General features: G+C 30.5%; 1 protein-coding gene across 1 annotated transcript; it reads right to left on the bottom strand.

Moving 5' to 3' along the window:
- Window positions 1-1,581: 1,581 nt before the first annotated feature.
- LOC124942450 (gamma-tubulin complex component 2) lies at window positions 1,582-13,669 on the bottom strand. The gene is made up of 21 exons (XM_047482962.1): window positions 13,296-13,669; window positions 13,069-13,127; window positions 12,612-12,669; window positions 11,559-11,690; window positions 10,709-10,840; window positions 9,826-9,909; window positions 9,426-9,521; window positions 9,218-9,309; window positions 8,647-8,719; window positions 8,425-8,577; window positions 8,193-8,312; window positions 8,059-8,112; window positions 7,114-7,197; window positions 6,921-6,995; window positions 6,699-6,830; window positions 6,119-6,244; window positions 5,925-6,032; window positions 4,286-4,348; window positions 2,958-3,032; window positions 2,137-2,339; window positions 1,582-2,046 (listed from the first exon to the last, which is right to left on the bottom strand). The coding sequence occupies exons 1-21, from the start codon at window positions 13,371-13,373 to the stop codon at window positions 1,923-1,925; spliced, it is 2,121 nt and encodes a 706-aa protein (XP_047338918.1). The 5' UTR covers window positions 13,374-13,669; the 3' UTR covers window positions 1,582-1,922.
- Window positions 13,670-17,950: the final 4,281 nt, after the last annotated feature.

The following is a 17,950-nucleotide window of genomic DNA, read 5'->3' on the forward strand; positions in this document are numbered from 1 at the left end:
AACCAAAAGCCAATCCAAGTTGATCTTGGAAAGATCCACTACATAATATATCAATGTTTGGAAGAATTTAAGGATTAAATAATGTTATTATAATTAACTTTTTTTTCTAGTTAAGTTATCAATATAAGGAATAAAACAGTCTTAACTAATAAAATGTAAGTCATTTATCCTTACAATTTGTATAGCAAATTTGACACACATTTTATTTGTGTCATACTTGACTTTCCCTATCTTCAAGATGAGATACAATTAACTACTCATAATGTAATGGTTATCATATCAATAAGATATTTTAACATTTAAAATGAGTTTGTGGACTGAACAAGATATTGATATGTTTAAATTTTTATTTTTCCAAGACCTTTTAGGCGATCCAAAGAACTAAGGAAATAATATAACAAAGTCAGCAAATCGATCTAAACTTGAACACAAAGAGCAGTCGACGAAACATTGCAGAAAGTAGAACAATGTCAAATGAAATCAAAGATGAACTCACACGAAAAAATGCTTCAATGAACGATTTGGGAGTTTATGCTCAAAGTAGTATTTAAAACTGTTGAATTATCTCTTCATGTTCAATTTTGTTTGCACTCAACATTAACATGTTGTTTTGTTTACACTCAACAGTTGAGTATTGTCAGTCTTTATCTTTTATTACATTTAATGTTATTTAAATATCTGAATTTCTTATATAAACCTTAACCAATTATCTAAATAATATTTTCACTCTCTAAATTCTAAAAAAAATAAAATTAATATAACCTAATTTAAGTCTATACAGCATTGACCACCTATGGAAATGTTAACCACCTATGCATAGCCCAGAAACTACACAAAATAGCAATAAATTAGCATTAAAAAATTATGCATAAACTATTAACAAATAACGAGGTGAAAAATAAAAAGATAAAAGCGAAAAGGAACCGGACTGTCGATCCTGCCAAGAAAAGTTCCTGCGACAAATAAAGTATATTTTTTACATAGTCAAATTATACTTTTGTTTATATATATTTGATTTTGCACCATCATGATCAAGAATTTACTTGTCATCAATTACTATCTGAGAAAATCTTGCTATCTTCAAAAAGTAGAACACAACAAAAATAACAAAAAAAAATTAAAACACACAAGTTCATTTCACTGTGTACAAAAAAAAATTACACTCTAAATGTGATGTTTTTGTAAAAACACAAGTAAAATCAACTCACAATTAGTAGAATGCATATCCATTACTAAACTTAGTAATCACTTCAAAACTTATATATTTATTCTCCAAAATATAAAATATTATCACATCTATATTTCAATGAAACGAAAAGTTGACATTTTTCAAAAAAAAATAAAATCCAGAGAACTTAACAAATTAAAACATCTTATATATAAACTGAATGTCATTTGGAACACCTTAATCTAACAAAAAAAAAGTTACAAAATCATCAACCTGCACACTCTAATAAATATCAGTTACCACTGGCTAGAACAACAATTTAAAAAATATATATATTATCACATTGGACAAACACACAAAATGTTAAATAAATCTAAAAGTAAATGCATCATAAGTGCTTTTACCTACTACTATGAGAAGTGATATATAGCCAGCCCATCATACTTACTAATGAAATTGTTTACATGAGATTAACATAATGAAAACCAATGTTTTAGAAAAGAAAAAACACAACAATCTTCAATCACGCAAGAATCAAGAAAAAAATACAAAGAAAAATCCAAACATTCTTTTTTTGGAGCGGGTGATGCAAGAAAATAATTTTATCAGCTAAAACAATTGAATCGCCTTTACCCATTATAAAACGAACAAGAGTCGTCATTTAAAATCGCGAAAATGAACCAAGGAAATAAACAAAACAAATATGATACACTTTTTTTTCCTTTTTTTTGCATCAATGTGGATTTGGCATTCATTAGTCCCTCCCCACACCAAGAATACACTGAGCAAGGTGAGTCAAATAGGGCTCTACTAGTGAATTGCTGCTCAAAATTGGCCCCAAGCTCTCAAGTTCAGATGTAAAGTCCCTCCCAAATTTCCTGCATATTTAGTCAAACTTACTGTATCAGATATAAGACTAGAGATCAGCTGGGGAGAGAAAAAGAAAGATAAAAGAGAGATAATTTTACAGGATAGAGTTGGTGACTGCTTCATTTTCTACTATCGATCTTGTCACCTTCTTCGACATCTTTTGTTTCATGTTTTTATCCTCTTCAGTAACATTGTCAACTGAGGTAGTGTCTGGTTCGGGTAATATAGTAATTACAGAAGAAATCATCCACTGAGTTGCCGCAGCATATTGCAGGCATATTGACTTCAACTTTTCAATTTTCTGCACATGAAAATACATAATATCCAAGCATCATTAAAGTAAAACTAATGAATTGGAAAACTGTAGTATCCAAATGAGGAAATCTTGATAACAAAAAGGCATCAACACTAATGGCACAAGGTATTTTGATTTATTAATTTGATGCTTGGTAAAAAATATGTATTCGTCAATTATACACATATGGCGTAAGACAATTTGGAAACAGTTTTTGGATCTGTTTATGTATCTCAATCCGGATACAGAAACAAAAATAAACTCTGATTAAGTTGTTTCCAAACGTTTTTGGATCTGAATCATCCAGATACAATAACGTAAATAGTTTAGAAATACTTTCAATATGATTCTGTATTCGAATCCCGATGCAATAACACAAATAAACTCTGATTAAGCTTAGTTTCCAAAAGTTTGTGGATCTGGATCATCAGATACAAAAATAAAGTGTTTTAGCTAAAATCACCCAACATTAAAAGAGGTGCAATGGAATAAAAGAAAAGGAAAGACTAGTCCAACATTTAAACGTAAACACAAAAGACAATGAAAGTGTCTAATTTGCTACCAATGAAAAGTCAGACCAATCTAAAAGATAAAACTTTGAAACAACCACGGTTCACAACAAACCTTAAGGAGTTCTGGTAGAAGAAGCAAGCACTCCCTCAGACACTTATCGAGGAAAATATCATGATATTGTATAACCTGTTTGAAAATATAGTTACAGATATAGAAATAAGATATTGTTGTGACATAATTTTGTACACAAATAATGAAAGTGCTACATGAACAAAACAACCTATATCTATAACATGATCACAGAAGACATTACAGTCTGCAACTCTGCATAATAGTAAAAAAAAGGAATAAAGGACTAAAGAGCCCCCAAACTTTGGCTAAAGGCACAAGCAAGTAACTGAACTTACAAAAGGAACAAAATTAAAGACTTTGTAAATATTGTATAAATCAACAAAAACAATCAATTTTAACATTGTTTGCAGAATGTTTGAGTATTTATACAGTGAATGTCATTTGCTATATCTGCATTTTAAGTTGAGAGACCCATTATTTATAAAAAAAAATCCCATGATTGTGATACGAAAAAATGAATTATTTGTTGGGTTTTGAGATTTAATTGAAGAAGAAAATGAGAAATCAGATTTCCGGCGAATGGGAGATGAGAAGATGGACATAGAAACTGCTCTGTCTCATTTCATTCATAACTGCTTAAAGGCATATTCAGAACCATTTATACACATGGTCTGAAGGAAAAACCCGTAATATAATAGGGAATGAGCTGGTCTGACATAAAACTAATACTTGGAGGACTTATTTAGTAATTGTTGCCTAAGAGATGTCAACTAGTAAGTTGAAATCTGAACCGTCCACCCGTATGTTCCACCACCCTCAGAACAATGGCCCTAGAATTTTAATTCTTCTATGTAACAGACTGCTACAAAAAAATTATACTTTTAAATTGGGGATATTTGTATTGTTTTTATACTAAATTTATGTTATTTTGTACATTTCCAAAGTTTAAGAGTTCATATATCATATATTCTTCCATCTCATTTTATTTAATCCTTTTTCTTTTACTTTTCAAGTTTATAAATAATGAATGTGGACAAGGAATAGATAAAAGAGCCTTTATTTATTTTTTTTAATTTAGAAAGCTAGCACGACTCCTACTTTAACTTAAAATGTTTTAAGTGGAAATCGAGTTTGTCACCTTTGGTCTCTTAGGCATCGACTCTTGCCAAACGAAAAAAAAATCACTTATCCATTCTAGTTTTGGCAATTTTCCAATGGGATCACGATTGTGAAAAGAAAATTAAGTTTCCAATTAGGCTCAATATCATGATAAGAACTCATATCTGCTTTTGTCTAGCATAATTAAAATTAAACAGGTATCCAATCAGGTTGGTTAATGACTCCAATCAAATAAACTGAAGATGTACCTCATCAATGCTTTTTGCAGTCTGAAGTCTGTTTTGCATCACATGCCAATTGGGTTCAATAACCTGAAAGTAAAAGATTATTACACCACAAATCACAAAAATAATGAACTTTTTTTATGATATATATATATTTTTAAATAAGAAAGCTTGTATTAAAAAACTCCCAATTACATGAACAATGCACAAGTTAAAGCACTGAAATTCAAACAGAAAAATCATAAGACAAAAAATGAGTCATGGGAAAAGGATGGCTTAGCAAGCCCCTACCTAGGGTTTGGAAGAACTAGAAGAGCATGAAAATAAGGAAGAATCCATAAGGTGAAAATAGAAGACTCGGTAATTGTATTGCATAGCATAATTGAATTCATTACATAAGTCCCAAGTTATAATAGTCTAATCTCTGTTCTAACATAATTGATATAAACTTATGCTTATATAATACTAATGAGGCCTATTAGGACAAGCCCATCTCCTAACTTAGTGTTGGTATAAGCAAATGCTAGTCAAATCATACATTGTTTGTCAAGTACTCGACTAAAAAAAATTGTCATTTATATTGATGATATTATTTTCACTAGTAATTTTGAGATAGAATTACATAGTTTAAAACAACAATTGGACATGGAGTTTGAGATTAAAGATCATGAAACCTAATGAATCTCAGTCTCGGGTTCAAAATAATGTTCAAAACACTACTTCTCAAGTCAACCCAGTATTGAACTGCATTTGCATCAAACCTCTCCAATTCAACCCACTATTAAATTGCATTAACCTTTTCAGTTCAACCCAGTGTTGAATTCTCTAACTTTTAAAGTTCAACCCATTGTTGAACTGCAGACTTCTCTAATTCAACCCACTATTGAACTGCCTCAAACTATTGATCAACTCATTGTTGAATCAAATCCACTTTGAGTCTATACAAGGAAAAGAAGGCCAACTACTACTCCTAGAAACCCAACTCCAATTCACACTCTTCACAAGTTGAGTCAGTAAGTAATGGAACTCCTGAGATCCATGTTAATGAAGATGATGCTCCTATTGCACTACGAAAAGGAGTAAGAGCATGCACTAAAAACCATATAGGTAATTTTTGTAAACTATGGTTGTTAATCTCCAATTTTAGTTGCAAGTCGGGCTACAAGAACTACATTTGAATAACTTAGTTGCAAGTTGGTCTGCCAAAAACTAGATTTAAAGAACTCGGTTGCAAGTTGGTCAGACAAGAACTTAGTTGCAAACTAGTCTTGTACAATTTATACAACCCAACTTAAAGGTAAGTGTAGGATTACCGTATATATTGTATAAAGAGGTTAGGTAGCTACCAAATTTATATTATTTCTTGAGTTGATGGAATACCTAATATTTAGGGATTCCTTTGTTTTGAATTCCAAAGTTTAGGGATTACATCATTATCTTGTGGACTGGTAACCAACCACTTTACTATAGGTATTTATGTTCTTAACTTCATCAATATACGAGAATTAGTTTCTCTATCTTTTCCCAAAAAATTAGGCGTAAATTTTCAATTCAAATCATCTCATACACAGACCAACTGCCAACATCCTTCCTGTTTAATAACAAATAAATCATGAAAAATGGAACAAAAACAAAGCATTAACAGAAGAAAGGTAAAACATACCTCAAATGTCAAATAGTGCAGAAGACTGTTTATAAACTTAAGCATGCTTCGGCACAGCAAAGATGACCGAGAGATTGCAGTTCCCTTTATGTTCAGGGCACGAACACCCTTAAAAAGTATATTAAAAGAGAATGTGAATAAATTGAAACTCAAGTGAAGGGGGTGCAGTAGGATTACAAATATTATCCTCATACCTGATGTGCTTGCCATGCCCCACAAAGCTGGCGATCCACATGCTTACAATGAAAAATCAAGCGGAAAATCAGCTGATACTTTGTTAATGCTTTCCTTGATATGACAAGGGACAGTGGCCAGTGGACCTGAAACACAAATGTGCATGTAGACAAGCATAATTATGTCAAGAATCAAACATGAACTTGATATTGCAGGTATAATCTTTTTGCAAGAAGACAAATATTCAGCAAAACGAAAGGATAGTTTTTTCCTTTTATCAAATGTTTTAATAAGACTAGCAAATTGTGGAAACTGATGAGACCAATAATAATTTTTTTAGAAAAGTGAGACAAATAATTAGCAAACACAATTATGTAATTCAAGCCTTCTAACCCCTGTTCATCATTTAAGTCTGACCTACTATTATGAAAAAGGAAGGCATGTGATATTTCTTGGCAGTATTTTCTCATATATCTAATTGACAAAAAATAGAGCAAACTTCACCTGAACAATTTGTTCAGGCAAGAAAATTTCCAAGGAAATAAGATAAACAGGTGACAAAATCCAAAACAAGGGAAGGAAATAATCTGAGAAACAAACCTTATAACTCAAACAAAATGTTTCCCAGCCAGTAATGTTAACAGATGACTCTAAATCACCGCTTTCAGAAACAGGCTGGTTTATCCCAAGATCTTTGAGCGAAAACAATCTTTTAATCAAAGTGGATTTTTCCTACAAAAAGAAATAAATATTTTTTTAGCAAGACATTATTAACTTTGAATAACTTTTGTACAAGTATATTGTATAAAAATGGTTACCAACCATACAACATATTAAGTCCTCGTGGCAAGAATCAGTTGCCGCTGCTGTTGTACGCAAAGCCAGATCAAGCAGAGACTGTATAAAGTGATATAGGCAGAAAAGGGACAGAATAAAAGATACACCTATAAGTTAATATAGTGGTTCCATATGTACAACCTTAAACTAAGGCAAAAAAAATTAAAATATAGAAGACCTGCAGCTTCTCTATAGAAATCTTATCTGGCTTCTTCAAGAGCTCATCACGAGCTATATCCATAAAAGAAACCAGAAAGTCACCCTGTTCAAAGGATTCAAAGCCAGCAAATTAACATAAAATAGGGATCATTCAAACCTCATCAAGGATTCCCTTTTGGAAATGTAGAAACACACACAAAAAAACAAAATTAACCACAAGCAGTGAGTTTACTGAGTTCAACAATGACAGCAAAAAAATTAAGTCAACTGCGAGACATCCTTCTTTAGATTTAAATGACTTGTTTTTATTTCTTTAAGTACTTCCTAGTTTTCAATGTCTTGTTTACCACAATCTTTACATCTCTCATCAGTTATCCTAGTTTGCTTACCTTGTTTAATCATTCTTAATCTATTTTATTTTGTTGAAAAGTAAAAGAGATTCTATTAGTAATAGAAATAATTAATTTATATAAATACCCTAGCTATGACTTGTATATGCTACAAGAAAGAAAAGACGTAAATATCCTTTAACCTAAAGACAAAATCTTGGGTTTGCATAATAGTGTTTAATTGTGATGAATTTTATTCATGGGTCATTCCCTTTAAATATACAATACACAAAAATATTAGGATTGAAACCTTTCCTAGAATAATGGGATAATATTTTTCTTTGTAATGGAGGAAAATATCCCATTATTCTACAATTTTGAATAATCCTAATATATCCGGAATATATTTCCAAACAAACAAACAAAATGAATCAGAAACAAAGAAGAAGGATCTAAAGCAAATTACTTTAAAGAAAAACAGTTCATGGAAAGCTTAACTACTCTTAAGAAAATCCACTTTATGATGTTAAAACAACGGGAATAATGTCCTTGCTGAACGCATAATAGATTAACCTAATCCTATAAGAAATCTTAAGTATGCAAGTCTTTGAATGTAAGATTTACTGAACTATTACCTGATCAAGAAGAATATAATGCTTCATAGCCCGTAGCTTTCCCATTAGATCATACTACAGATGCAAAAGCAAGTGATTCAAAAGACATATCTCATCTTATTATAACTAATTTCCCTTTTGGAAACAAAACATACCTTTTCTTTAATAAGATTCAAGAGTTCACCACTTGAAAATTCATAAGCAACTTTTATACATTCAAGGTATTGATGATTTCCCTCAAAACTCATCAATTTTGAAGCTTCTGACTCAGGGACCTAGAAAAATTATTTGAAAACGAATATTAACTAAAACAGGGAAGAATGAGCAATGATTTTTGCAGAAATGAAGAACAATGTATGCATAAGGGAAATATTCATGTAACAAAACCTGAATAATGTGCCCACATTCCCGCATCACATTCAAATATTTTCCAGTAGTCAAAATTGTTCCAGCAGCATTTGATAGGAAGGCAGGTATATCATCCTTTAAACTGTACCGCTGCTGCCAATACTTAGCATCATAATCTTCTGTGAGACTTTCCTGTTACAAAAATTTAGTGAGGATTTGAAGCATAATTTTGGTGCATGAATATCTAATAAAAATAGGCACCTTTTGCAAAGATTTATTCTCAGAAATGAAAAATTCGCCATGAGGATCATCAATTACTCCTTCATAAACCCATCTGGAACAATAGATCATTTGGGGGTCAATAAAGCAAGGATGAAACAGTAGACAATCAAGTACCAAATATACATTAAACAGGTGCAGCTTTGCTGTTGAATTAAGATATTACATCTTTTTGCGTTGATTTAGTCATTTACATTTGCACCATCAAAGATAATTTAAATAGACCAAGAAAAAGCAGTATGCATCACTTTCTAGGCAGTAAATATGCACCAAACCACAAAGATTGATTTGGCCCAAACGAGAAGATCTGATAGAATTTGATTCAATCAAGTGAGTGTCTTTGAGAACAATCGCCAAACTGAGGGTCAATGTTGAGATTCTCCTAGATATACATAAATGAGCATTGCTTGGGAAGACAAACAACTTCCCAATCACTTGGAGTATATGGCTTTGGAAATGATAAGAGTGTTCCTAGAATGTATTTTCTACAATAATAAAGTAAATATGTGTCATCTTACAATAAACGAACTTGACGACAATGAATATCAAGTACCTTTCAAGTATACCAAGATAAGGAGCGCTAGCACTTTGCGTCAATTTGTCCAGCAGTTTTTTCACCGCATGGTTACCAGCCATGGCCTTGGACTGGACATAATACCAAAATAAATGATTTCCTCAAGCAAAATGGAAATAATAACTAGGTTGCATCATAAAAGTTTGTATCTATATGTTGAGGAAATTATCAAGACCAAGTGTCATACCTGGCTTTGTAAAAGGTTAAGAACTGTTGAGCCCGCGAAATTATTAGCTGAAGCTTTCTGGATCACGATGGATAAAGCTTGCATTATTCCCATTGGCTGCAGTTATTTGAAAGGTATCATTGGAAAATTTGCATATTGAATAAAGAAAATATTGTGCATAAGAAACATTATAAAGGTCATGTAATTACAGGACTCCTCATTCATAAAGATGTAGCAGGGTCAAATTTGCATGGCCATGCTATAGCCAGGAATATATCTTATATATGTGTGTTGATGGAAACTACACTATTTTCTTTAGCATAGTAAACAGAATGCATTTTTATTTTCGAGATCAGAATGGAAGTGCATTAGTGGAGAAACTTCCTCCTCATGAAAATGCATGATTGTATAAATCTCAAACCTGGCAGTAGAACCATAAACCTTGGATTGAAAGTCTTCCTAGCCGAAACTGATGTTCAAGTTGTGCCACCATTGCCTGGTAATCCTGTAAAAGATGTTAAATTGCACAAGTTACCCTCGCTGAATAACATATATGAAGGATTATGGGTTGTATGTTTTCCACTATCAATACATACAGAAGGAATTCCAAGAATCATTTGTTGTTTTATAAGAATTGTGTCAATATAGCAACAAGCTATGTTGTTCCCAAGTTTAAAAACTGAGTCCATGCGCTGTTGGTGGGCTTACATCCAAACATGTCCAATTCTAGTGAGATATTATTGTCTGAATCTCCTAAGAGAAATTAATACCAACAACTTCCAAAACAAGGGGAAATGAAAGTAATTATCTCAGTTTGCACATAGTCAGAGTGTAATTCTTAAAGTGAGGTGCTAAAACAAGAATCCTATAGTGCAGTAATGTGCTAAAAACAACCCCTCACTCAGAGTGTATGCAACCAAATAAATTAGAAGCATGCATTGTCATAAGGTTAGATGCATGTTCTTTAAGATAACAAACATTAAAAATAAAATTAAAGCTTTATTTATAGCTCAAAGCAGATTTGAGTGTTAGAACCTAGGTACTAGAAGACAAGATACAATAGTACAAGATGTTTTAAGAATTGTTTCTAAAGAAAAAAAAAGGAAATGCTCGATTTGGAAACACTTCTCGTGTTTCCAAGGGAGGCAAAAAAAAATTGCTTCTAGCTAGCCTTTACATATAAAAGGTAATATGTTTGATGGAAAAAAGGAGTTCCCAACATATTATTAACTTATACATGGAAAAGGGCTCCTACTAGTTGAAATTAAAGTACTCTAAGTTAACTTACAAAAATAGAAACATACAAGAAGGGATGCCCTCAACGCAGCAGCAAATGCATGATTAACAAGCCCAGCCTTGAATTGAGACCTTGACTCCACAAAGTGATGAACCAACAAGTAGCTCTCACACAGAGGAAACATACGGTTTGCCAACTCCTGAAATGAAGATAGTCATCATCTAATAATTTCAACTAGTGAGGCATTGAACAAGACAGTCTTGTTAGAGTTTTTTGTTGAGTAACTCTCCATAAAAATGAGCTTATTTGGTATTGTTCAATCACGATCCAAAGTGAAAAAGGAAGGTATTTTGTTTGTTTGGTATAAAACTTTTCTGGATTATAGTGTAATTTTTGTTCCTTCGTTTGGTGTACAAATTATTTTCTAAATATCTTTTCTCAAAAAATTATTTTCTAAATTTCTAGATCATGATCCAAACTATAGTGTATTTTTTGTTGCTTCATTTGGTATTCAGATTGTTTTATAGACATTGTGATTTTTGGAAAACATAACAAACGCAGGTGTTTTTGGATCATGGTCAACATGAAAAAGAAACTGTATAACAAAAGACCACATAAGATGTTTCAAGTGCAATATTTGCATTTCTCCAATAACTAGAGTATACTCTTTACCTGCAAGATTTGTATTTCACCAAATAACTAAATGATATCATTTACCATTAGCAAACGCTAGTTAATTAACTTGTCAACTTTAATTGCATTTCACAAAATTTAGAAGCCAAATCATATTTTCATATGAAAAGAAAAGTATGTTCTTAATATGCTTTCAATTAAGTTTGCATGCTTCTCAAGACTATACCAATCCATGGAAACAACATATCACCAGAAAAGTAAGCAACCAGTAAGGAGATTCTTGCCTGGAGAGAAAGATCCATTGACAAATCAACCTGGAAGATAAAATTATTATCTTTCCCCGTTCTTTTTATTGAGATGTACTGCCCTTCAATTCCAACCATTGCAGACAGTAGATCATCAATTACAATCAATTCCTACATATGTGAAAATAACTAATCAATCAGCTGATGGACAAAACAGTGTTTTCTTTTCTTTCTTAAATTGGTAGAGTAGGTACTTTCATCAATGTAAATAGCATGCACTCAGCAACGAGAAAGTGTCACTTTAGAAGCAAAACTGAGTTCATAAAGTTTACTATTAATGGTGTGATTTTATTATTTCCTGTATCTTAGGAGAATGACACATGATTCAGGAAAAAAACAATTCTTTTATGAGAATGTAGTGAATATCAACTAAAATTCTAGTAGGAACAAACATAATGCAAACTATATCTGCGTTTGATAAAACTGAAAATTAAGTGTTGAATACTGAATTTTAAGTGAAGAAAAGTGTAAAAAAAAATTCTGAATAAACCAAATGAGAATATCTTAATTTTTAAGTCTTGATAGTTGATATATAAGTTGATTTCATCAAATATGAAACTAATGTCGGAGAAGTACTTAACAACTATTTTACCATCAATAATGACATTCAGGGGTTGAAGTTGTCTTTTGTATGCTTTCATAACATATTGAATTAAGCCAGATATTATAGCTTAATTTTTATACCTTAATTTGAGTTGAATCTAAATAATTAAGTAGTTTTAAATAACACTTGTCAAATGAACTTAATTCAAATAAGCATTGTTTTTTAGATCAAGTGATAAATTGTATTATTAAACACTTCCAATGAGATAGTAAGAGTAAGCATTCTCCATAGCTAAGTTCAATACAACATTGAATAATTTTTAGTTTCACAAAAAACAATAGGTGAGCAGTATCAACAATGCTACATTAAAAGAGGTTCCTAGATTAAAAAAGAGAAATCTAATAATGAAAGTTATTTGAACACTATCATATGCTGCTTAAAATCTTACATTTCTAATGTGATATATCCATATTAAATTAAAATCCTACCTGCACAGAAGCACTATAGCAACCAATGGCCTTCTCCTGTCCAGGACCTCTTGGTAAACTGATCAAGTAGAATCAAGATCAGCGATAATATAAGTCACAACTAACTTTAGCATTCAAAAAACAAATCTCGAGAATCAATTAATTTATAATGAAGTAATAAATCCTCCAATGCTTTCGATTTCATTGTTATTGATTAGTTTGTTTTTGTCTTTTTATCATAAGTTTTGTTTGTAACTAATGACAAACATTGTCATAACTTGTGCTTATCTAGTTCGGTTCCATCCCTAGATACTTGATGACTCTGCGTTTTGGGGGACTAACAAATATGTCTACATTTACAACAAGGAATAAGATTTCAGTTCATCCAACATCCCCATTCTCTTACATTTCAACAGAAAAAAAGGAAACCCCTTGATGAAATGAAAATTAAAGACAGGAAAACACCTAAAAACAGTACCTGAAAGAATCAAAGAATGAAGATTTAGCTTCAGTAGCTCGAGAACTCTTCCTTATTTCCTATTACACCCAATAAACAGTTAGTTTAGCAGTTCACAGCAAGAAAGATACATTACCCATCTCTTCTAATCATTTCTTAAACACAACAAACTAAATCAACACTAGCGCAGGCATAAGGATGCATATATAAGAACATAAATCCAAAGAAAATAGACAAAAGGGTCTAACCTCGTGGAATCGGCCAGTGAGAAAGGGCCTATTGTTGTTCCATATAGGAGTTGAAGGACATCGAGGGGAACCCTCCATTTTAGAGAAGAAAATCGAAGGAATTCAGATATCTATGATTTTCTTCCCTTACTAGTGCGAAATCCTCATAATTTGAAATCTCACTACACCAAAACAGGGCGGGATGCTAAATTGAAAAGTTGAAGTGCTACTCTTTATGTAAATACAAGAACTTTTGCCTTCCTGTTCGATTAACTGCTACAGGACCGATAAACTGTTATGGGTTTTGGCTGATAGGCCCGGTCCGATTAGACGAAGATCGGGAATGTTAAGATCGCGAGTCAACTCTTGAACTCGTTTGTTGAGGATAACGAGTTACGAGAGAAGAAAATCGCTAGTCAATTCGGTGAACTCGGCAAAATGGGTCCGAATTTTACACATGTCTTCTACTGGCCATGGAGATCTGTGAAGAAGTCGAGAGAAAGGAGTCGACAGTGTAAATGGAAATGTCAGACCTTATTAGGTCATCCTTTCAGCAGCAAACATAAAAAAATATTATTATTAGGTTTTTTATTTTTTATAAGAATTTAATTCAAATAAATACAAATTTTATTAATAAATTTTAAAATAAAATTATCATATCAACTATTTTAAAAACGAATTCATTTTAAGTTTGTAAATTGACGAGTGTTAAAATATATTAAGTGGAAATAACAAATTAAATAATATTGAAATAATATCTATTAAATATTTTAAAATAGTTAAAATTAATTTTAAAGGAGAGGTTGACAATATTTTTATTTTTAAATAATTAATTATAATTAATTAATTTCTAATCAATTTTTGAACAAGTCTTTTTTCATTTAATAATTTAAAAATCTCATAACTTACTTTCCTCTCTAAGAAGTCGAAATGATAAATTTCATTAATGAAATTTTAAAATAATTGAAAATTTAATTTAAATTTTTGGCATTTTGATTTTATAGTCTACTTAATTTTTAAAAAATAAGAAAATATTTTATGTGTATAAATGTAATTTTATATATTTTTTTAAAATTCGATATTTGGTGACACTCAAAAAATGGGTTACGTCTTACTGTACCCGTTAAAAAACACTTTTTATTTTACAAAATTTTAGCTATTTTGGAAAATTGGATTCTTACGTTTTATTTATCCAATTATTTTTCCAAATTCTAGAGAGCGTTTAAATTTGATATTTTAAATTTTAAAATGTTAAATAAATGTTGATACTTATTATTGAGGTAAAAATTATAAAAATATACCTGAAAATATCCATTAAAAGGTTAGATTTAATAAATAAATCCAAATGATTCTTTAATAAAATAATTTTTTTTAAATATTCTAAAAATATTTTAAAGAATTTTCTATTTTTTCGAACCTTTTCAAAATGTTTAAAGTCTTCAAATATTAAAAAGATGTTGAAAATAAAAGGAACAAAAACAAGCAGGCTAAGAAGGCCTTGGATTGAGCGTTGGGTGGACAGTTGATTCGATATACGCGGTTCGGGAGTGGTTTGAGCCGGTCTTGGGCGCGGTCTGGGCCGAAGTCAAGCAGCATGGTCTTAGTCAACGCAGGTCGAGTATGCACTATGGACCAAGCGAGGCGCGGGTGGAATAGGCGAGACGCGGAATGACTCAAGCGCAAGGGAGTTGAGTCTTTGTTGAGTCCAACTCCGTCTTCAACCTCTAGCCGCTAGGAGCCTCCAATCACAATTTGAATACATGGGGAGCTTCGTCTCCCCATTTAGAACATGTTTGACATACTCCGAGGTCGTCATTCAACTGGCGAGGATATCAATGGAGCTCCGACAGAAAATGCAACTTTCAATCGGAAAATAGATTTTGATCTTTGAGGTTTTAATTTGAAAATTAAAGTTTACCAAAAGCTTTCTTAGATTCATTAGAACTATAACCAACCATTTAAATTTAATAGGCTACATATTTTAGCCATTTTTAAAATTCACACTCTCAGGCTTTTCAGAAATAAAATGAATTTGTACAAACATGTCTCAAACACTTTGGTATTAGTCTGAAAGCGTCTTTAACATCATTTGAAATGTGTTAGGAAACTTTTTTTAATGACCATTCTTATCCACACTTTTTTTAATGACCATTCTTATCCACTATGTTTTTTAAAATTTGAAATTAAATTAGGCTTTTTCTGATTACAAGTGAATTGATTCAATTGATCCACTATTTTTTTAAAATTTAAAATTAAATTAGACTTTTCTGATTATAAGTGAATTAATTCAATTGAATTCGATAAAAGATTACCAACAATCTTAGAATCAAAATACAAGTAATCGCGCAATATTTAATAATACATGAACTAAAATATCGAAATTTTAGTTTTTCAAAATCTTTATTCGAGGGTTGGTTGTTGCCTATCGATTCGGTTTAGTCGACTATAAAATCAGTTCAATTTGTATCAGTTTAATCGTTGAATTAACAAAAATATTATATATATATATATATATATATATATATATATATAATTCAATTAACTAAATAATCAAAAATAAAAAATTGATGAACATTCTCTATAAATAAAATTTTAATAAATAAAAAAAAATGATTTCTAAATCACTAAAATATATATAAAAAAAAAAAGGTAAACAAGTGCTTAATTTACAAAAATAAGTTAGAATATTAATTAAATCAAAACTAATCTTAGAAAGAATTTTTTATCTAATATACAAAATTATAAAGAGATAAAAGCAATTGAGTATCCTATTTTTTTTTAAGTTAAGGGGAACGTTAACATGAGACTCACAGGTCCCAATTTCATTCAAAACGCACAATTAAGTAATGTCTTAAGAAATAGACACTTTACCCTCCCGTGTTTAAAATATACCTAAAAAATATTTGTGTTTACCTCTAGCCAAATTTTTTGTGACTAGCGCTGACGTAACAACATGACGTGGCAACATGGAATCTGATCTATTGATTCTTGAGTAGAATTCACAGATGAAAAATTTTCCATCGTTGAAAAATAATACTGTAGTTTCGGAAATGAGGGAAAAGAATGTGGCTCGAGATGAAGGTCAAACACAAAAAGGAAAGTTGTCAAGAACGCTAAGCGACGCAAAATTCACCTCCTTCGGTGACTAGAAAAAATTCAGATTGTCAAGAACAATGAGTGATCTAAGCATAAGTTCTTCACTGAATATGAAGAAAAAGGATCAGATGATGTCGTCACCATCTAACTCCATGGGAACATCGAGTTACTTTTTAGATTTCAAAGAAGAATTATTATTGTCTAGTAAAAAATTATATAAGAAATCAGTTTATTATGTAAACTACTCATAAAAAGGAATTATGAAGAATAAAAAGGAAGAAGTTAGATTCAGAGTCTATCAAAAGTCTAGGTTAGTATAATTTCATATTTGATTGTATATATAATTGCAATTGCAATAATTTCTAGATGATATAAACTATACTTACAGTGAAAGGAAATTAGAATCGCCAACGCCATCACCAATGAGAATATTCAAAAAAATCATTAAAATTAGCAATGAAATGAAATGTAATTCGAACTTATGAGTAACGTCTCCGACTGAAATTTTAAAAGAATTATCAAAGTTCTCGGGACTCGGGTTTACAGACTTACCTGAATCAATGTTGACTTAAAATTTTCACGTCAGCACCGGTCACCGAAAATTTGACTGCAAGTTATAAATGTATTTTTTTAAATTTGACTGCAAGTTATAAATGTATTTTTTTATATATTTGTTAAAGGTAAACTTTATTTCCTAAAATATAGGATACTAAGTATCTTTATCCCAATCATAAATGTGTAAATATTTGAACTTTAACCTATTGTATATCATTTACCTAGACAACAACTAAAAAGACATCAAAATACGTAATTATTTTAACCGCGAATCGAACCGGCCATTTTAGTATACAGTAGAACCTCAATAAATAAATGTTCGATAAATGAATAATCTCATTTTAATGAATAGATTTATTCGAACCCAACTTGTTCCAATGAACTTAACGAATAACCTCGCTTAATGCATTAACGAATAAATACAAATAAAATCTTTATAGGTCCTATGTAAATATAAATGAATAATCACTATATTTCAAATAATATAATTTTCTTTATATAATATATCATGAAATTTTTAAAAATATTAATAAGTCATATACATGGTATTTGTGCACTTTATCTACTCCATACATGCATGTACAACTAATATAGAATTCTAAAAATATGAATATAATTAAAGTTTATAACTATGGTGATTTCAATTGTATTTTAAGTTAATATATACAAAATGATATAATTATAAAAAATCTAAAAATATCATCTAAATGAAATATTATTCATTTATCTAAATAAATTGTTATTCATTAATCGATAAATAAATAATCTCGTCAAATGATTTTTTTTTGTTTTGTCTAATGATATTCATTTATCGAGATTCTACTTTATAAAATTAAGAAACTGAATATAACTCGATTTGGTCTATTTATAATTATTTCATTAGGTTTGTTTCCGTCCTTAATTAGGTACACACTTGATTAATAATGTAAATTCTAAAAATTATCCAACTGAATATTTTTATATTAAAAAAATTGTAAAATATGTAATTACTCAAATGTATATGAACATATAATGATCAATAAATT

Source organism: Impatiens glandulifera, chromosome 6 (genome assembly GCF_907164915.1).
Source record: "Impatiens glandulifera chromosome 6, dImpGla2.1, whole genome shotgun sequence".
Classification (NCBI taxonomy): Eukaryota; Viridiplantae; Streptophyta; class Magnoliopsida; order Ericales; family Balsaminaceae; genus Impatiens; species Impatiens glandulifera.

Bases quoted from the DNA above. Each gene is read 5' to 3' on its own strand.
- LOC124942450 (XM_047482962.1), bottom strand. From the start codon at position 13,373: ATGGAGGGTTCCCCTCGATGTCCTTCAACTCCTATATGGAACAACAAT. The intron at 8,578-8,646 runs GTGCCTATTTTT...TTTTTGTAACAG, and splicing joins AGAATAAATCTTTGCAAAAG to GAAAGTCTCACAGAAGATTA. The intron at 8,313-8,424 runs GTTTTGTTACAT...TAATTTTTCTAG, and splicing joins AATGTGGGCACATTATTCAG to GTCCCTGAGTCAGAAGCTTC.